The 14,013-nt window shown below is 61.1% G+C and overlaps 1 protein-coding gene across 2 annotated transcripts in view; it reads left to right on the top strand.

The window, feature by feature from the left end:
• UNC5A (unc-5 netrin receptor A) overlaps positions 1-14,013 on the top strand; it is a 61,042-nt gene that overhangs the window by 39,937 nt on the left and 7,092 nt on the right. Inside the window, exons 2-7 of one of the 2 annotated variants that reach the window (XM_046665239.1) lie at positions 5,600-5,821; positions 11,182-11,325; positions 11,586-11,689; positions 11,847-12,027; positions 12,706-12,873; positions 13,475-13,639. In XM_046665239.1, the coding sequence (XP_046521195.1) occupies positions 5,600-5,821; positions 11,182-11,325; positions 11,586-11,689; positions 11,847-12,027; positions 12,706-12,873; positions 13,475-13,639 (984 nt within the window). The remainder of the gene's footprint in view (positions 1-5,599; positions 5,822-11,181; positions 11,326-11,585; positions 11,690-11,846; positions 12,028-12,705; positions 12,874-13,474; positions 13,640-14,013) is intronic. The other variant, XM_046665240.1, reaches the window with a different exon arrangement.

Here is a 14,013-nt window from a genome sequence, read left to right as displayed (position 1 = left end):
TTCAAATCCAGAACATCTCTCAGGGGGGCAGACAAAGCAGGGACCTGCTGGCCCACCCCTTGCCATGTCCCTCGACCTCGGCGCTGGTACAGGCTGCTCTCGGGAAGCAGAGGTCACATCTCCCTGCTGCGTGAGGCCCAGTGACGCCCTGCCCCCAGCCCTCCTCTCCCCTCCTGAGACCAAGTCCTCGCTCAGTAAATACGAGTTCATTAATAGCTTGATTAATCACACCTCATATTTTCGAGGTGCTTTTAAAAATAAAACATTTGAAAGCACTTTCACACCCACCCTGGGCCTCAGAGTTACATGGGCGGGTCTCATCATCTCAGACTGCAGGTGAGAGAAAGGGGCTCGGCCTCGGAGCAGCAGCATGTCAGGGTGTGGCAGGGGCAGCCTGGAGGGTGGAGCCCTCTCCCTGCCCACGGCTCTGCCTATGGACCGCCCTGCGCTCTCTGCAGGTCTCCCTGCAGGACGAGAGTGAAGGGGCCACCCTTGGGCAGATCTGAAATTCAAGAGAGAAGAAGGGGCAGTCATTTAGTCACTCAACAAACACTCCATCAGTATCCAAGCCAGACTTGGGCTCCTGCCCCACGCGATTTCATTTTCTAGTGAGGGGAGGCAACGTGCAAACAGTTCTGAATGTGGCCTATACCCTGGAGGGAGGCCCGAGGCACAGGGTAGGTGCTAGGGCAAGTGATAAAGAGTGTGGATCCAGGAAGGCCTCCCAGAGGAGGTGGCATGTTTGCTGAAACTTGAAGGCTGGATGGGAGTCCCCAAATGGACCTCGTGAGGCGGGTCCACCATGCTCCACTCCACTGAACACCTCCCCTCCCCTGACACTCCTGCCTCCCTCCACCATTCCTCACGCAGGGAGATCTCATCGCTCCCCTGCACACAGCCCCCCAGAGGCTCCCCACTGCCTTCCAATAAAATCCCAGCTCCTTGCTGGACCCTGAAGACCTGCGGGTTGGGCCCCTGCTCCCTCTCTGACTCACCTCCCGTGAGCCCCCCTGCTCCCTCCGCTCCGGCCACACCGGCCTCCTCACCATCCCCACACAAGCCCAGCTGCTTCCTACCTGGTGGCCTCTGCTGTTCACCTTTCCATAAACTCTCTTGTGGCTGGCCTTGGCACTCAGGGCTCCGCTCAGATGTCACGTGCACAGAGAGACCTGCACAAGCCCCCCCTGCCCTTGAGAGCCCCCACGCTCACGCCTTTTACCTGCTTTTTAACTCTCAGCAACGTCTGGGATCCTCTCTTTTATTTTGTTTCTCCAACTCGAGTGGAAGCTTCTGGGAGCAGGGGCTGCCCATCGTGTGCCCCGCAGTGTCCCGGGACAGTTCCTGGCACTCCACGAATGATACGTTTCAGGTCGTGGGAGCACATAGGGGTGGGAGGGGAGGGGAGGAGGAAGGTGGCATCTGTCACAGGCTCAGTTCTGGCCAAGGCCCGTCACCCAGGGGCATCTTAGCCCCGTCTGGTCCTGGCCTCCCTACACACACGGACGTACACACACACACGGACACGCACACAGACGTGGTCTCCCAGCCCCTTCTCTCTCGCTGTCCCTGAGGGACGCTGGCGTCGGGACTGCTGGGATGGTTGCTCCCACCTTTCATGGGTGGCCAGAGCAGGGGTGCCAGCAGGGGCCGACTTGGGCAGCCAGTGCCCTCCTGAGATGGGGGTCAGCTGGCCAGCCCCAGGGCTCACGGGAAGTGGGGTTCCCGCTTCAGGGCTGCCCGTCCACACAGGCCTGTGCATCTGCCGTTCCCCGTGACCGAGAGCCTATCGAGGAGCCGCTAGTAAGTGACGGAGGTCTTCTAACCGAATTCCAGGAGTGGTGGGGCCACGTGCTATGCGGGTTGAAGAGCCTTGGCCAGGGAATGGTGGACGGAGCCTCTGGGGACCTGGGGCTTGGAGTTCGGGACGTGACAGGGCCCGTGTAGCCAGTGGGCCCTGCCTGCCTGCCCCCCTGCAGTCCTGGCACGTCTGCCTTGGCAGAGCAGGCCTTCCATGCCCATTGCTCAGCAGCCCCACAGGAAGCAGCAGAAGGCACCTGACTCTGAGGCCCCAGGCACCAGCACAGGCACTAGGCAGCCTTGAGCTGAGCAGAGGGATCAGGGATGGACAGGCTGGCAGTGGGGACCGTGGCCTCAGGCACCTACTTGCTTCTCCTATGATAAGAGCTATGGTGGCAGTGAGGATGGGCCCCACACTCAGGGCGCAACGGTATGTGTGGTTTCCTAGGAGAGTGAGTTGGGGGGAACTGTCTTTCCAGAAGAAGCAACAGTGGAGCTTGGCCCTGAGGAGAGGGTAGGAAAGTGCTGGCAGCGGAGGGAGCGTGTTTCAGACAGGGAAGAGCGTGGGCAGAGCCCTGGGCGTGGGAGGCAGCGCCTAGAGGGATCACTGGGTGTTTCTGCGTAGGAAGGCTGGAGAGTTGACTGGGCCAGAAGGGAAGGCTCAGGGATGCCAGCCAAAAGCACTTGGCCCCATCCTGAAACACCCACGAGAGCCAGGCAGACAGCAGAAATAGAAGAAGCAGGCCCAGCGTTGATGCAATAGGGAGTGGTGGGGACTGCGACAAACTAGAGAGCTGCTGAAAGGATCATAGACCATTTAGCACTGAGCATGCACTGCTTGGTGTTGTCTTTGATAGATAAGTACTGGATTCATGTCAAAGAGAAAGAACGCTCACTCTAGTGGCCTGTGACATGGAGGGGAAGAGACTCTAGGCTCTTGCTGTGCCTTACTTCAGGCAAGGGGCCTAACTGGGAGCGTGAGGGGTCAGGCAGATCGCAGGTGCTGACTACAGGGTGGAGGTCACATAGTGGGTTCGGAGGCCAGAGGGAGGGGAAGCCAGCTCTGGCTGCCCAGGCAGCTTTTGTAGCCCCAAGAGGACATCCAGTGGGGCCTGGCTTTGCCCCCACCCATGACCTTAGAGTGTCCTTGCTAAAAGGCATAGCAGCAGCCTGGACCCCTGGGTCCACCCAATAAACGCCCCTCCCCGGTGTGAGGAGGGGAGGCTGTGCCAGCGTGGCATGACGGAGGCCCCAGAGAAGTGAGCTATGTCCCTTATTGGTCACAGTACATTTATTTTTCATTAGCAGTTAAATGCAGACATGAGGGATTGTGCCGGGTTCAGCGGGCCGCTGACGCGAGCAGTGCTGGGTGCAGTGATCGATAGGGACACTGAAGGGCCACATGCCCGCTCCTGCCCACACCCCTTCCGGGACCCCTGCCCGCATAGCCCAGTAGGCCGGCACAGGCCATCGCACCGAGCCTCTGTGAGGTGACGCCCGGCACCTCCCATGCCCTCTGGAGCCTGTGACGCCTGCCCCCCCGGCCCCTTCAGGCCCTGCTCAGGGGTCAAGCTCGGCCTCCTCTGTGCAGCCCTGGGGTCTGTGGAGATGCTGTGATTTCCCCACTAAGTGTCCAGAGAGGCCACTGGACCTACCAGCTCCCCACTCCAGCCCACACTCAGGAGCCCGCCCTCTGGTTCATTCCCCAGACGTTGGGAGGCCCTAGCCTGACTCAGCCCTGCCATGACTGAGCCCGCTCCAGGGTCAGGGGCTGGCTAGTGGCTGCTGAGGGTCAGTGAAGAACAAATGCAATAACAAGAGTCACCCAGCAGCCCCTGGACACTTTGTGAGTCCTGGGTCAAAGCTGGGTGGTCTAGGTAAGGGACTTTCCCCTCGGACTTCAGATACCCCATCTGTAAGATGTAAGAGGGCTCTTGCCCTCTGCCCACAACCCCACCTTCCTCAGCCTACACTGGAGAGCCGTGGAGGGCCCTGACAGAGCCCCGGGAAGTGGTTCAGGACGGAGCAGGGTGGGGCAAGGTGAGCTTGGTTCTCCCGCCTGCAAGTGTGGTTCCCAGGCCGGCTGGCCTGCATTACAGAGCTGCAGAAACGTGCAGCGGGGAAAGAGGCAAGCTGGGAGAGGCCAGGGGGAGGGGTGGGGCGGGAAGAGGGGTGGATGACCTCTACTGCTACAGACACTGCCCTGTGCCCCTCCCACACAAGGGCATGACTCCCCTCCATCCCAAAGGCAAGGGACCTACCGACTCTGTGCCTCAGTTTCCTCGTTAGCCCTCGTCCCTGAAGAGATTGCTGTGATGGTTACTGAGCTGAGAGAGATGATCATAAATGCAAAAACACTGGGTGTTGATAGCAGCCAGCATTTCCTGAGCACATTGCATCCTCACAACAGCCCGAGGAACTGGGTACCATCTCCCCATTCTGCAGGGGAGTCACCAGGTGCTCAGCCTCTCTGCGGCACTCCCCACTCACCTGAGCCAGCCCAGGATGCCTGCAGGACCAGGGCAGATCCCCTCTGCGAGACCATGGTCTTGGGGCGGAGGGGGCTGTCTCCCATTTTGGAAAGAGAGGGTCCCTGTGCAAGCAGGGGAGAAGGGGCAGCATGGATGCCCTCTGGGGGGTGGGTTCAGGCCCAAGGAGCCAGGCCTCCTGTTAGAAGCCCTCTGTGGGTCTTGGGTTGCCTAGGGAGAGTAGTGGAGCCAGGAAGCTGACTGGGTGAGGCACCTCCAGAATCCCCCACAGGGTAGACGGGACCTCCACATCACAGATGACGAAATGAGTAACTCGGCTAAGGTTCCCACTAGCAAGGAGCAGATGGGTCTCTGAAGCCCCAAATTTCCCCTCTTTATGCCCAGAGACTCTTGTTGGTTGTGAGTGCGTGTTGGTGGGGAAGTCGCTGCAGCCCTGAGGGACACCAGGCTGTAGGGGCCTGTTTGGTGGGCAGCTGGATGGGGAGGCTGGGGGTGGCCCCCACTCCATCCTCCCACTCCCACCCTCTCAGGGGTCCTGCTGGTCGAGTGGATCGTGAGACTGCTGTGGGGTTTACCTCCGCCAAAGCCGCAGAGCCAATTACCTGTGTAATTAGCAGCAAATGACTGGTGGGATGGTTGTGGTTTTCAGTTAAAATTAGAAGGAAACCCATATTCAGGTCTCCTTGAAGGGTGGGACACGGCCCAGGTCTCTCGGCTCCCACACACTCTTCTGGCTGCCTGCCTGCCCCAGGCTCACCCCGCCCCTACCCCTCCCGGGCCCGTCTCCTACAGCACTGCCCCCGACACTCCCCAGGAACCCCCTCCCCTCTCACTTGGTATTTTCTGAGTGCCTACTATGGAAGCAGCCCTGGAGGCAGCCCAGACACCAGAGGAAATGACCCCTACCCACCTGCCCTGGTAGGGTCCTCTCCTTCCCTCCAGCTTTCGCCTGGACCTCCCAGGGCTGCCTCACCAGATTCCTGAACTTCTACCAGGATGACAGTGAGCCCTGACTGCTGCCATGTGCTGGGACATCTGCCCTTGTCTCATTTCGTCTCTCCAGTCTTCACAAGTGGGTGGACTGCTTCTTCCCCCATTTTACAGAGGGGGACACTGAGGCTTAGTGGGGGCACTCAGCAGCCCAGATTGCGGGGCTGGAAGTGGCAGAGCCTGGCCTCACACTCCTCCCATCGGCCCCAACAGCTGCCTCTGCATGTCCCGGCCCCAGCCCCCGGGCGGGCAGCTGGCCCTGGGAGGGCCCCACAAACCCAGCAGAGGCCCCGGCTCACCTTCCCCCTCTGCCCCTGCTGCAGGTGCCCAACAGAGTGCCACGGTAGCCAACCCCGTGCCTGGCGCCAACCCAGACCTGCTTCCCCACTTCCTGGTGGAGCCTGAGGACGTGTACATCGTCAAGAACAAGCCGGTGCTGCTGGTGTGCAAGGCCTTGCCCGCCACACAGATCTTCTTCAAGTGCAACGGGGAGTGGGTGCGCCAGGTGGACCACGTGATAGAGCGCAGCACAGACGGGAGCAGCGGTGAGGCCAGGCGGGGTGGCCAGGCAGGGCCACTTGAAGGGGAATCTGGTCTCAGCCTCAGGAAATGGAGGCCCAGAGAGGGGCCTGCAGTTGCCCCTTCCGCAGAAGCAGAGAGCAAGGTTGTTCCCAGCTCGGTGCCCAGGAGAGGCAGGACTCCCACACCCAGGACCATGTGTGTACACGGAGGCCTTCCCTGAGTGGCCCCACCCCGACAGACCTCCTGGCTTGTTGGGGAGAGTGAGAAGGAAGCCCCCTACAAATGCCTCAGGGAGTTGCAGAGGAAGGGCAAGTCCCACCACTGTGTCTGAGCCTGGCTGGGCCTAGGGCAGCCCAGTGAGCAGTGCCCGCAAGGAAAGGGGTTTGCAGGGTCCCATGGAGCTGACATTTTGTCTAACTTGTGCATCCATTAGTTCATTCATTCACTTGCACATTCCCTGAGCACTGACTCCTGAGCTGGGGGCACAGCCCCACAGAGAGGGGGGCAGCACGGTGACCCCTCAGTGAGTCCTGAGGGCTCCCCTGTGGGGAGTGAGAGAGGAGCAGGACCCAGAGGTGACATGTAAACCAAGGGGGCCAGGGGCCTAAGAACTGGTGAGGAGAAGAGGGAACGGGTGTCCCAGGCAGGGCAGAGCACAAGCAGAGGCCTGGAGGCAGACACAGGCGGGGTCAGCAAAGAGGGTGTAGGGTACGCCCATGGGGCAGGGGTGCCATCTGGGAATCTCACCTCTCAGGCTCTGGAGTGAGGTCACAGTCCCATGGGATTTCAAGCTTCTGAGTAACATGGCCAGAGCTATGGGTGACACTGGGGGGACCAGTGTGGGGGAGGCTGACGGGGCAGACCCAGAGACTTCGAGGAGAGGGAACCAGTGGGACTTGGCTGAGACATGGGGGGAGGGGTTCCAGGGGCAGCAGGCAGACCCAAGAAGTGTCCCTTTCCTGGGACACCCCATGCCCCGTGCTAGCCCTGGCCTTAGGCAGCAGTGGGCAGTGGGGACGTGGGCAGAGAGCCCTTGTTTGGGTTCCTGCGCTCCCCAAGAGCAGGCCCAGCCTGACAAGCTGACGACAGCCTCTCCTCCTCCTCCTCACTCACTGGACCCCACTTAACTCATTTCCTCTCCCTTTGCCCTGGCGCCTTGTGGAGCCCCTACACAGAGGAGCCTTCAGGTCCTGAGCTGTACTGAGCCTCAGCCAGCCTGAGACACACAGCACACACCCTGTGGGGAGTACAGCCACCTACGTGAGCCAGTGTGAATGGTGGTGCAGCCTAGGACAGGAGGCCGGGCCAGGACAACTGACGCTGATGCCATGATGCTGAGGGCAAGCAGGGGACCGAGGGCCCAGAGAGGCACGCCCGTGCCACCTGGCAGGAGGGGCTGGGGCAGGAAGGATTCCCAGAGGAGGAGTAATGTCCAAGCACAGGTCTTAAACCCATCATTTCCCAGGTCAAAGGACCTGAAGGTGCAAATGCAGGCCCGGCTGACAGGGCTCGGGTTTGGGTGGGAGGCAGCGGCCACACTTGCCCTGTGGGGCGTTGGTGCGGGGCAGAGGGAGACTGGAGGAGGGGCCCTGCCTGGGGAACTGCTGGGAAGCTCCCCAACAGTGCGGATGGCGGATGTGCACGGAGGAGCCCTGGGCTCAGGCAGCGTGGGATTTAGTCCTCAGAACCAGCCCGCCATGTTACAGGTGGACTGGAGGCCTTGGCTCTGACTCGTCCAGGGCCCCTAGGGGCTCCAGCCAGGGGTTCTGTTCCACGGAAGTCACACCCCATCGCCCCGACCGGGGTCAGCAGGGGCTAGTCCCCTTCCCCCCAAGGGTCAGAGCCTTGATTAGTGATTCCTGCCCAGGCCTTGAGCCCTGCAGTGCCCTGGCCCACACAGGCCTGCTGCTGCAGCCTCCGTCCTCAGGCCTCAGGGGTTAACTGTGCACGTGCTCTGTGTCAGGCCTGGGTCAGATGCTGGGAATTCAGCCCCAAGGCTCTCGGGGCTGGTGATGCAGCTCTGCCTCCCACCTTCAGAAGAGGGATGGAGAGGGTGGTGCCCTCTGTGGCCCAACAGAGTCCTGGGCCCCATCAGCACCTCCCAGGGCCAGAGCCTCCCCCGGCCCGGCAGAGAATCCAAAAACCTCCCTGGCCATACAGGCAGCTTTAGGGCCCGCATTGTCCGAGTGGGAGGGTCAGCCTCCCCTCAGGCAAGTCCCCTCTCTCCCTGGGCCTCAGTTTGCTCATCTGTAAACTGGGGATGGGGAGGGCCCCCTTGCATGTTGGTGGGGGAGCAGTGAGATCTCACACACCCAGTTCCAGGCCTTTTCTCTCTCCTCACCCCACACCCGGGGCCCAGGGCCTCTTTTCGGCATGGTGAGTCCCACTGCTGTGGCAGGTCCCCCAGGGAAAGGACAGATGAGGAAGAGGCAGCCACAGCCAGAGCCTGCCTTCCTGCAGCCTCAAGGCCTGTCCTGGAATCTCTGGGAAGGCCCCAACCCATCCCCTGCTGCGCCCAGCCTCCCCGCCAGGCTCTCCACACACACCCCACTTTATCTCCTGCCTTCACGTCACAAGGTCTGGATTCCGTGTCTGTGCAGCAGTCACAGGCTGAGCCACAGTCACCCCCCAGCCCGTACTCCCCAACAGGCTCCCCTGGCCTTGCTCCCTTCAGGCCAGAGAGCAGAGCTCATGAGGACACATCCCACCCATGAGGGCCTGGGCCCTCTCCTCCCTGAGCACCAGACCTCAGGCCCCTCATAGCCAGCACACCTGAATTTTCCTTGGTCTTGTTGATGTCTCAATCCAAAGTCATTGCATGCTTTGAGCTGAAGAGGTATGCTTTCCTCACTTACCCACAAACAGATGTCACATGGTAGGCAGTGGTACTGTGTGCACACACAGACCAAAGACCTAGACCCAGAAATGTCCTGTGGTCAGGCAAAGATGGCAGGGTCGGAGGGCAGCCCAGATGTGCAGCCCCACCCATTCCTGGGGGGAAGTTGCTGGGTGGACACCCCAGGATAGAGCATCCCTGTCTCCCCATCACGTGCCCCTACTCCCCATCCAGAAGGCTGGGGGAGGGAACAAAGCCTGAGAACCCTGGGACCCAAACCTGCTGATGCTGTCAAAGCTCAAAATGTGGACACCAAGCCCTAGAGTCCCGTCTGGGGTGTCATTTATTGTGTGTTAAACAAACTGATTGGTTACCACAAGCAGATTGGAGAAAAGATGAGAACCTAAGGCTCGGCTTGGCCTCAGAGCCCCCCACCGCCCGCCAGCCCTCCACCTCCCAGAAACACCTGGCACGCCCACACGGGGGTCCCCCCACAGGCCCACGACCAGCAGGGACCTGCCTCCTTCCTCCCCATCCGTCCCCTAGGCTGGTGTCAGCTCCCCTTCACCAGGCAGGTGCAGGCACAGCCATGCCCAGAAACTGCTCAGTGACACAGCCCCTCACATCAAGGACCCGGCAGGGCAGGGTCTGGGTCTTCCCTCAGTCCACTGCCGTCCCAGGGCTTGTGGGTCTCGAGGACACTGCCTGGAGCTGCGACATCCGAACAAACTTGGTCCTCATTCATGGCAGCGGGCAGGAGCCAGGGAGGAGGTAGGACACAAGTGGGAGGAGAGGGGAGAGAGAAATAGGAGCACTTAAATTTAGCGCGGTTCTCTGCGAGCTGCGTTGCCTGGGGGGGGGGGAGGGGGCACGTGGGCTCCCCAACCCCCTCGGGAGATGGAGTGGGCCACCCATAGACCTGTCCACCTGGAAGAGAAAAAGTACCCAGTTCAGAATGTTCTGGAGGTTTCCACTGCTAACTAAAGAGGCCGAGAGGAGGAGAGTCCTGCTTCCACCCCCAGGTGTGTGCATGGCTCCTTCTCATGCCCCAAGACTCGGTGTGCTTGGCAGGTAGCTGGTGCCCAAAGCCCTGCTCCTATGCATAGACCCTGTGAAGGACCCTCGGTTCTCAGCCATGACCCACCCCCCAGCAATCACGCACATCCCAACGTCTTGGAGAATGAGAGAGAAAGGGGGCGGCAGGGAGTGTCCAGTGGAGGGAACTAGCCCAGCAATAATGACCTCAGCCAGAGGTCACACCCCCCCATTTCCTCTGAGAACTCGCCAGGGCCAGGGGCGAGTGATAGAAAAATCTGGGGACCCAGTGTGGCAGCTGGAGAGACTGTAAGGAGGGGTGTGGGCAAGGGTCAGGGAGAGACATGTTAGAGAAATGAAGAGGGAAAACAGCCTCCTGCTGCCTGCTCAGCTGAACCGCTCCTCCTGCAATGCAGCCCTAATTGAATTTCTCTGTTAACAATAGAAACACAAAGGCAGCCGGCCTCTCTCCCTCTTTCTGATAAGCCAATGACCCGAGGGAAATTGGGGTCAGGAGGAGGAGAAATTGGGAACAGTCTTTTCTCACTCCGGGAGACACTGGTTTTGGTTTTGGCCAAGGCCCAGGGGGCTGGAGGAGGGCTGGCATCCCCCCTACCTGGGTCCTCAGAGGGGCCAGCCCTCCCCGCCCCACTCCCTGGCACACAGGACTAGGGCTGAGTCCATCCTTGAGAGGGTCCCCCAGCGCAGCCCAGTTGGGGTAGAGTGGGTCCCCAAAGCCCACCACAGGCCAGCTTCACCCCGTGCCCTGCCCCGTCTCCCTTCCCGCCACTTCTCCCTGTGGGATGGGCACCCCGCCTACCCCAGGGTGGCTGCAGAGCACCCTGAACACACTCTGTGTTCAGATAGCCAGGGGCCTATGTCAAGCCACAGCCTCTCTGAGCTTCTTTCTCCTCCAGAGTGGGAGCAATCTGTCCAAGGGCATGGATTGAGAAAGATAACAAGCTAGCATGTGGGAAACCCTTGCTAAGCCCCAGGGGTCTATTATCATGCAACATAATCTCTGTAATTACATTGTTAATAGCTGTTATTATATTATCACATGTCACGATCTACCTGCTAACCCCCAGGGAAGTGAGACAGATCTTTCTTCACCCTTTTTTACCCACAAAGGCCCCAGGGCTGGCCTGTCCACCTGACCCCTTCTGCCTGGAGTTCTTGGAGGCCAGTCTCTGTCATCCTCTGTGCCATTGTTTCTGAAACAACAGGAAGCCCCTTTAGGGACATTTCTGTAAGTGACTCCAGGGAGACAGGCCTTAGGTAACACAGTATAAGCATGGCAGTGCCAAAGACACACTTCTGGCCTTCAGGAAAAGTGAAGGGAGCTTCCTGTGTGTCCCCCGGACTGAGCCCCCAAAACCTGTCCGCTCTTCTGCCCAGCAGAGGGAGTATCTGTGGGTGGTGCAGGGACCTCCACATAGAGACTGGACAGCAAGGCCTGTGCAGGCTCAGCGTGGCCTCCGGGCCCTGGCTACCCACCCCTCCCGCCCCCAGGGCTGCCTGCCATGGAGGTCCGCATCAATGTCTCGAGGCAGCAGGTGGAGAAGGTGTTTGGGCTGGAGGAGTACTGGTGCCAGTGTGTGGCGTGGAGCTCCTCAGGCACCACCAAGAGCCAGAAGGCCTACATCCGCATCGCCTGTGAGTCCGGGGCCCGGCCTCAGGCGAGGCAGCCCTAGGGTGTCACCGGGGGAGGGGATCTGCTTGGAGATCCTCAGGTCCTACCTTGATAGGTGGGGGAAGTGCCTATGCACACAACCCAGGCAGCCCCATGTCCCCCTGGGCACTTGGCACTTCCTCCTGCCATGTACCATGGCCCCTGTGGGAAGAGGGGACAGAGCCAGCCAGGCTGACCCAGCATGAGGCAGCCAGGCTGGAGGACACTCTTGTTCTTCTCCCAGATTTGCGTAAGAACTTTGAGCAGGAGCCACTGGCCAAGGAGGTGTCCCTGGAGCAGGGCATTGTGCTGCCCTGCCGCCCGCCGGAGGGCATCCCCCCAGCCGAGGTGAGAGGGGCTCCAATGCCACAGGTGGGCAGGGCTCCCAAGTCTTGGGTCCCGCCTGCCCAGCCCTCCAGGCTGACCCCCCTCCCCGAGGGGCCACTCTAGCTCCAGGAAAGGCCAGCGTGGGCAGGCAGTGCAGTGATGTGGCTCCCTCCCCCAGGTGGAGTGGCTCCGGAACGAGGACCTGGTGGACCCTTCCCTGGACCCCAATGTGTACATCACGCGAGAGCACAGCCTGGTGGTGCGACAGGCCCGCCTGGCCGACACGGCCAACTACACCTGCGTAGCCAAGAACATCGTGGCACGTCGCCGCAGCGCCTCCGCTGCTGTCATCGTCTACGGTGGGCCCCAGCTCTGGCAGGGCAGAGGGGCTCCCGGGCACAGGAGAGGCACCAGACATGTTGTGGGGCAGCCACGTGGTGGGCTCCTGGAGAGTCAGGGCGGGGTGGACCAGACCACGGCCTGACTGGGAAGGACAGGGAGAGGGGCTTGCTGTGGCTGTTGGGGAGGTGAGAGGTGTGTCTAGGCTGAGGTGTGGGGCAGGTTGGTGGTCATCTGTGGCGGGACCATCCCTTGGCTTACTTGTGGGAGGGGCCATTGTGCAGAGGGAGATGAGGGGACAGGGTGGGAGTCTAGAAAAGGCAACAGACCACAGCTTGTGCTCCCGTGTCCCTGGTGTGGGAAGTAGAATGTCCAGGAGCAGGCAGGGGGAGGAGGTGTGGGAGTTGCCCCAATGAAAGGTTGGGGTCTGGGCCGGAGGATCATGGGACCTGCAGCTAGGGCTGGCTGTCCTGAGCGCCCGCGATGCCTGCTGGGAGAAGGGACTATGGAGCAGGTGCAGCCAGGCCCTGAGGACAGCAAGGACAAGCATGGCCTCCCCTCCAGGGCTTCTCACCCGGCATAGCCGCAGCCCGCCCCTTTCCAGCTCACAGCCCCTCTGTCCTCCTGCTTCGGCCCCTGAGCCAGCGTGTCTGAGGAAGCCCCCGCTCCCTGACCCTAGTCCTTCTCTGTCCGGCCAGTGAACGGTGGGTGGTCGACGTGGACGGAGTGGTCCGTCTGCAGCGCCAGCTGTGGGCGCGGCTGGCAGAAACGGAGCCGGAGCTGCACCAACCCGGCACCTCTCAACGGGGGCGCCTTCTGTGAGGGGCAGAATGTCCAGAAAACAGCCTGCGCCACCCTGTGCCCAGGTACCCGTGGCCGCTGCCTCCCGCATCGCTCCTCACCACGCCATCTCTGTGCCCTGGCTCCATCGCGCCCACCAGCCTGCCCCCATGGCTCCATCCCACCTGCCTGCACGCAGGGCCAGGCTCAGTGTGAGGCCGGGATGGGATTCATTGTGATTGCAGGCAGGGCTCGGTCTGTGTCCAGGCTCAGCCTCAGCAAAGGGGCTGAGTCACAGCGTCTGAGGTACAGTCAGGACAGGTACAGTCAGGGCAAGTACAGTTACTATGTGGCAGAGGTAGGGCCCAGCCTTGGGCTGCAGAAGCACCTGTGCCTGGGATCAGAGGGTCATCGTCTACCCAAGCACCCTCACTGCCCCAGGGCCAGGGTGGCCCCCTTGGTGTGGGTAGAGCCAAGCAGACCCGGCGTCATCGTGCCTCCCGTCATTAGCATGCATCATCCAGGCCAGCTGGACCCAGCGGGTGTGCAGACTGGTGGGCCTGGGCCTGGCCTTGGCATGGCACCCAGGTCCGGATGCCCAGTAGAGCCACACCAGCAGACTTCCTGGGCTGGGTGCCCGGGCTGACCATGCCATCTCCTGTCTGTCCATGTCTATCTTATGTCTAGTGGACGGCAGCTGGAGCCCATGGAGCAAGTGGTCAGCCTGTGGACTTGACTGCACCCACTGGCGGAGCCGCGAGTGCTCTGATCCAGCGCCCCGCAACGGAGGTGAGGAGTGCCGGGGCGCTGATCTGGACACCCGAAACTGTACCAGCGACCTCTGCGTGCACAGTGAGTCCTCCGCACCCCAGGAGTCTTCTTCAGTTGGCCGGGATTGGACCTGCCCAGCTCTGGGGATGTGGTGGCTAAGGGAGTGGGTCCCCTGCCACAGGCTGCACCCCCTCTCCAAAGTTCAGGACCCTTAGGGACTCCCCCATCCCTAACACACCCAAGCATATGCCCACGCACGACCCAGGACCTCACACGCCACCCAAGACATGCACACGTTTGAAGCTTCTCTGTGCCCACCTGGCCCTGGGATCATCTCCCAGACCCCTCTCCCCTTTCTCTTGCAGCTTCCCCTCTGCCCCGTGCCCCAAGTGCACATGCAAGTCCTGTGGGAATGCAGGGCTTGTGCGGCTTGTTAATTACAAGGCCATAACTAA

This window comes from Equus quagga, chromosome 7, assembly GCF_021613505.1.
Source record: "Equus quagga isolate Etosha38 chromosome 7, UCLA_HA_Equagga_1.0, whole genome shotgun sequence".
NCBI lineage: Eukaryota > Metazoa > Chordata > Mammalia > Perissodactyla > Equidae > Equus > Equus quagga.
This window is presented reverse-complemented; position numbering and strand designations above follow the sequence as displayed.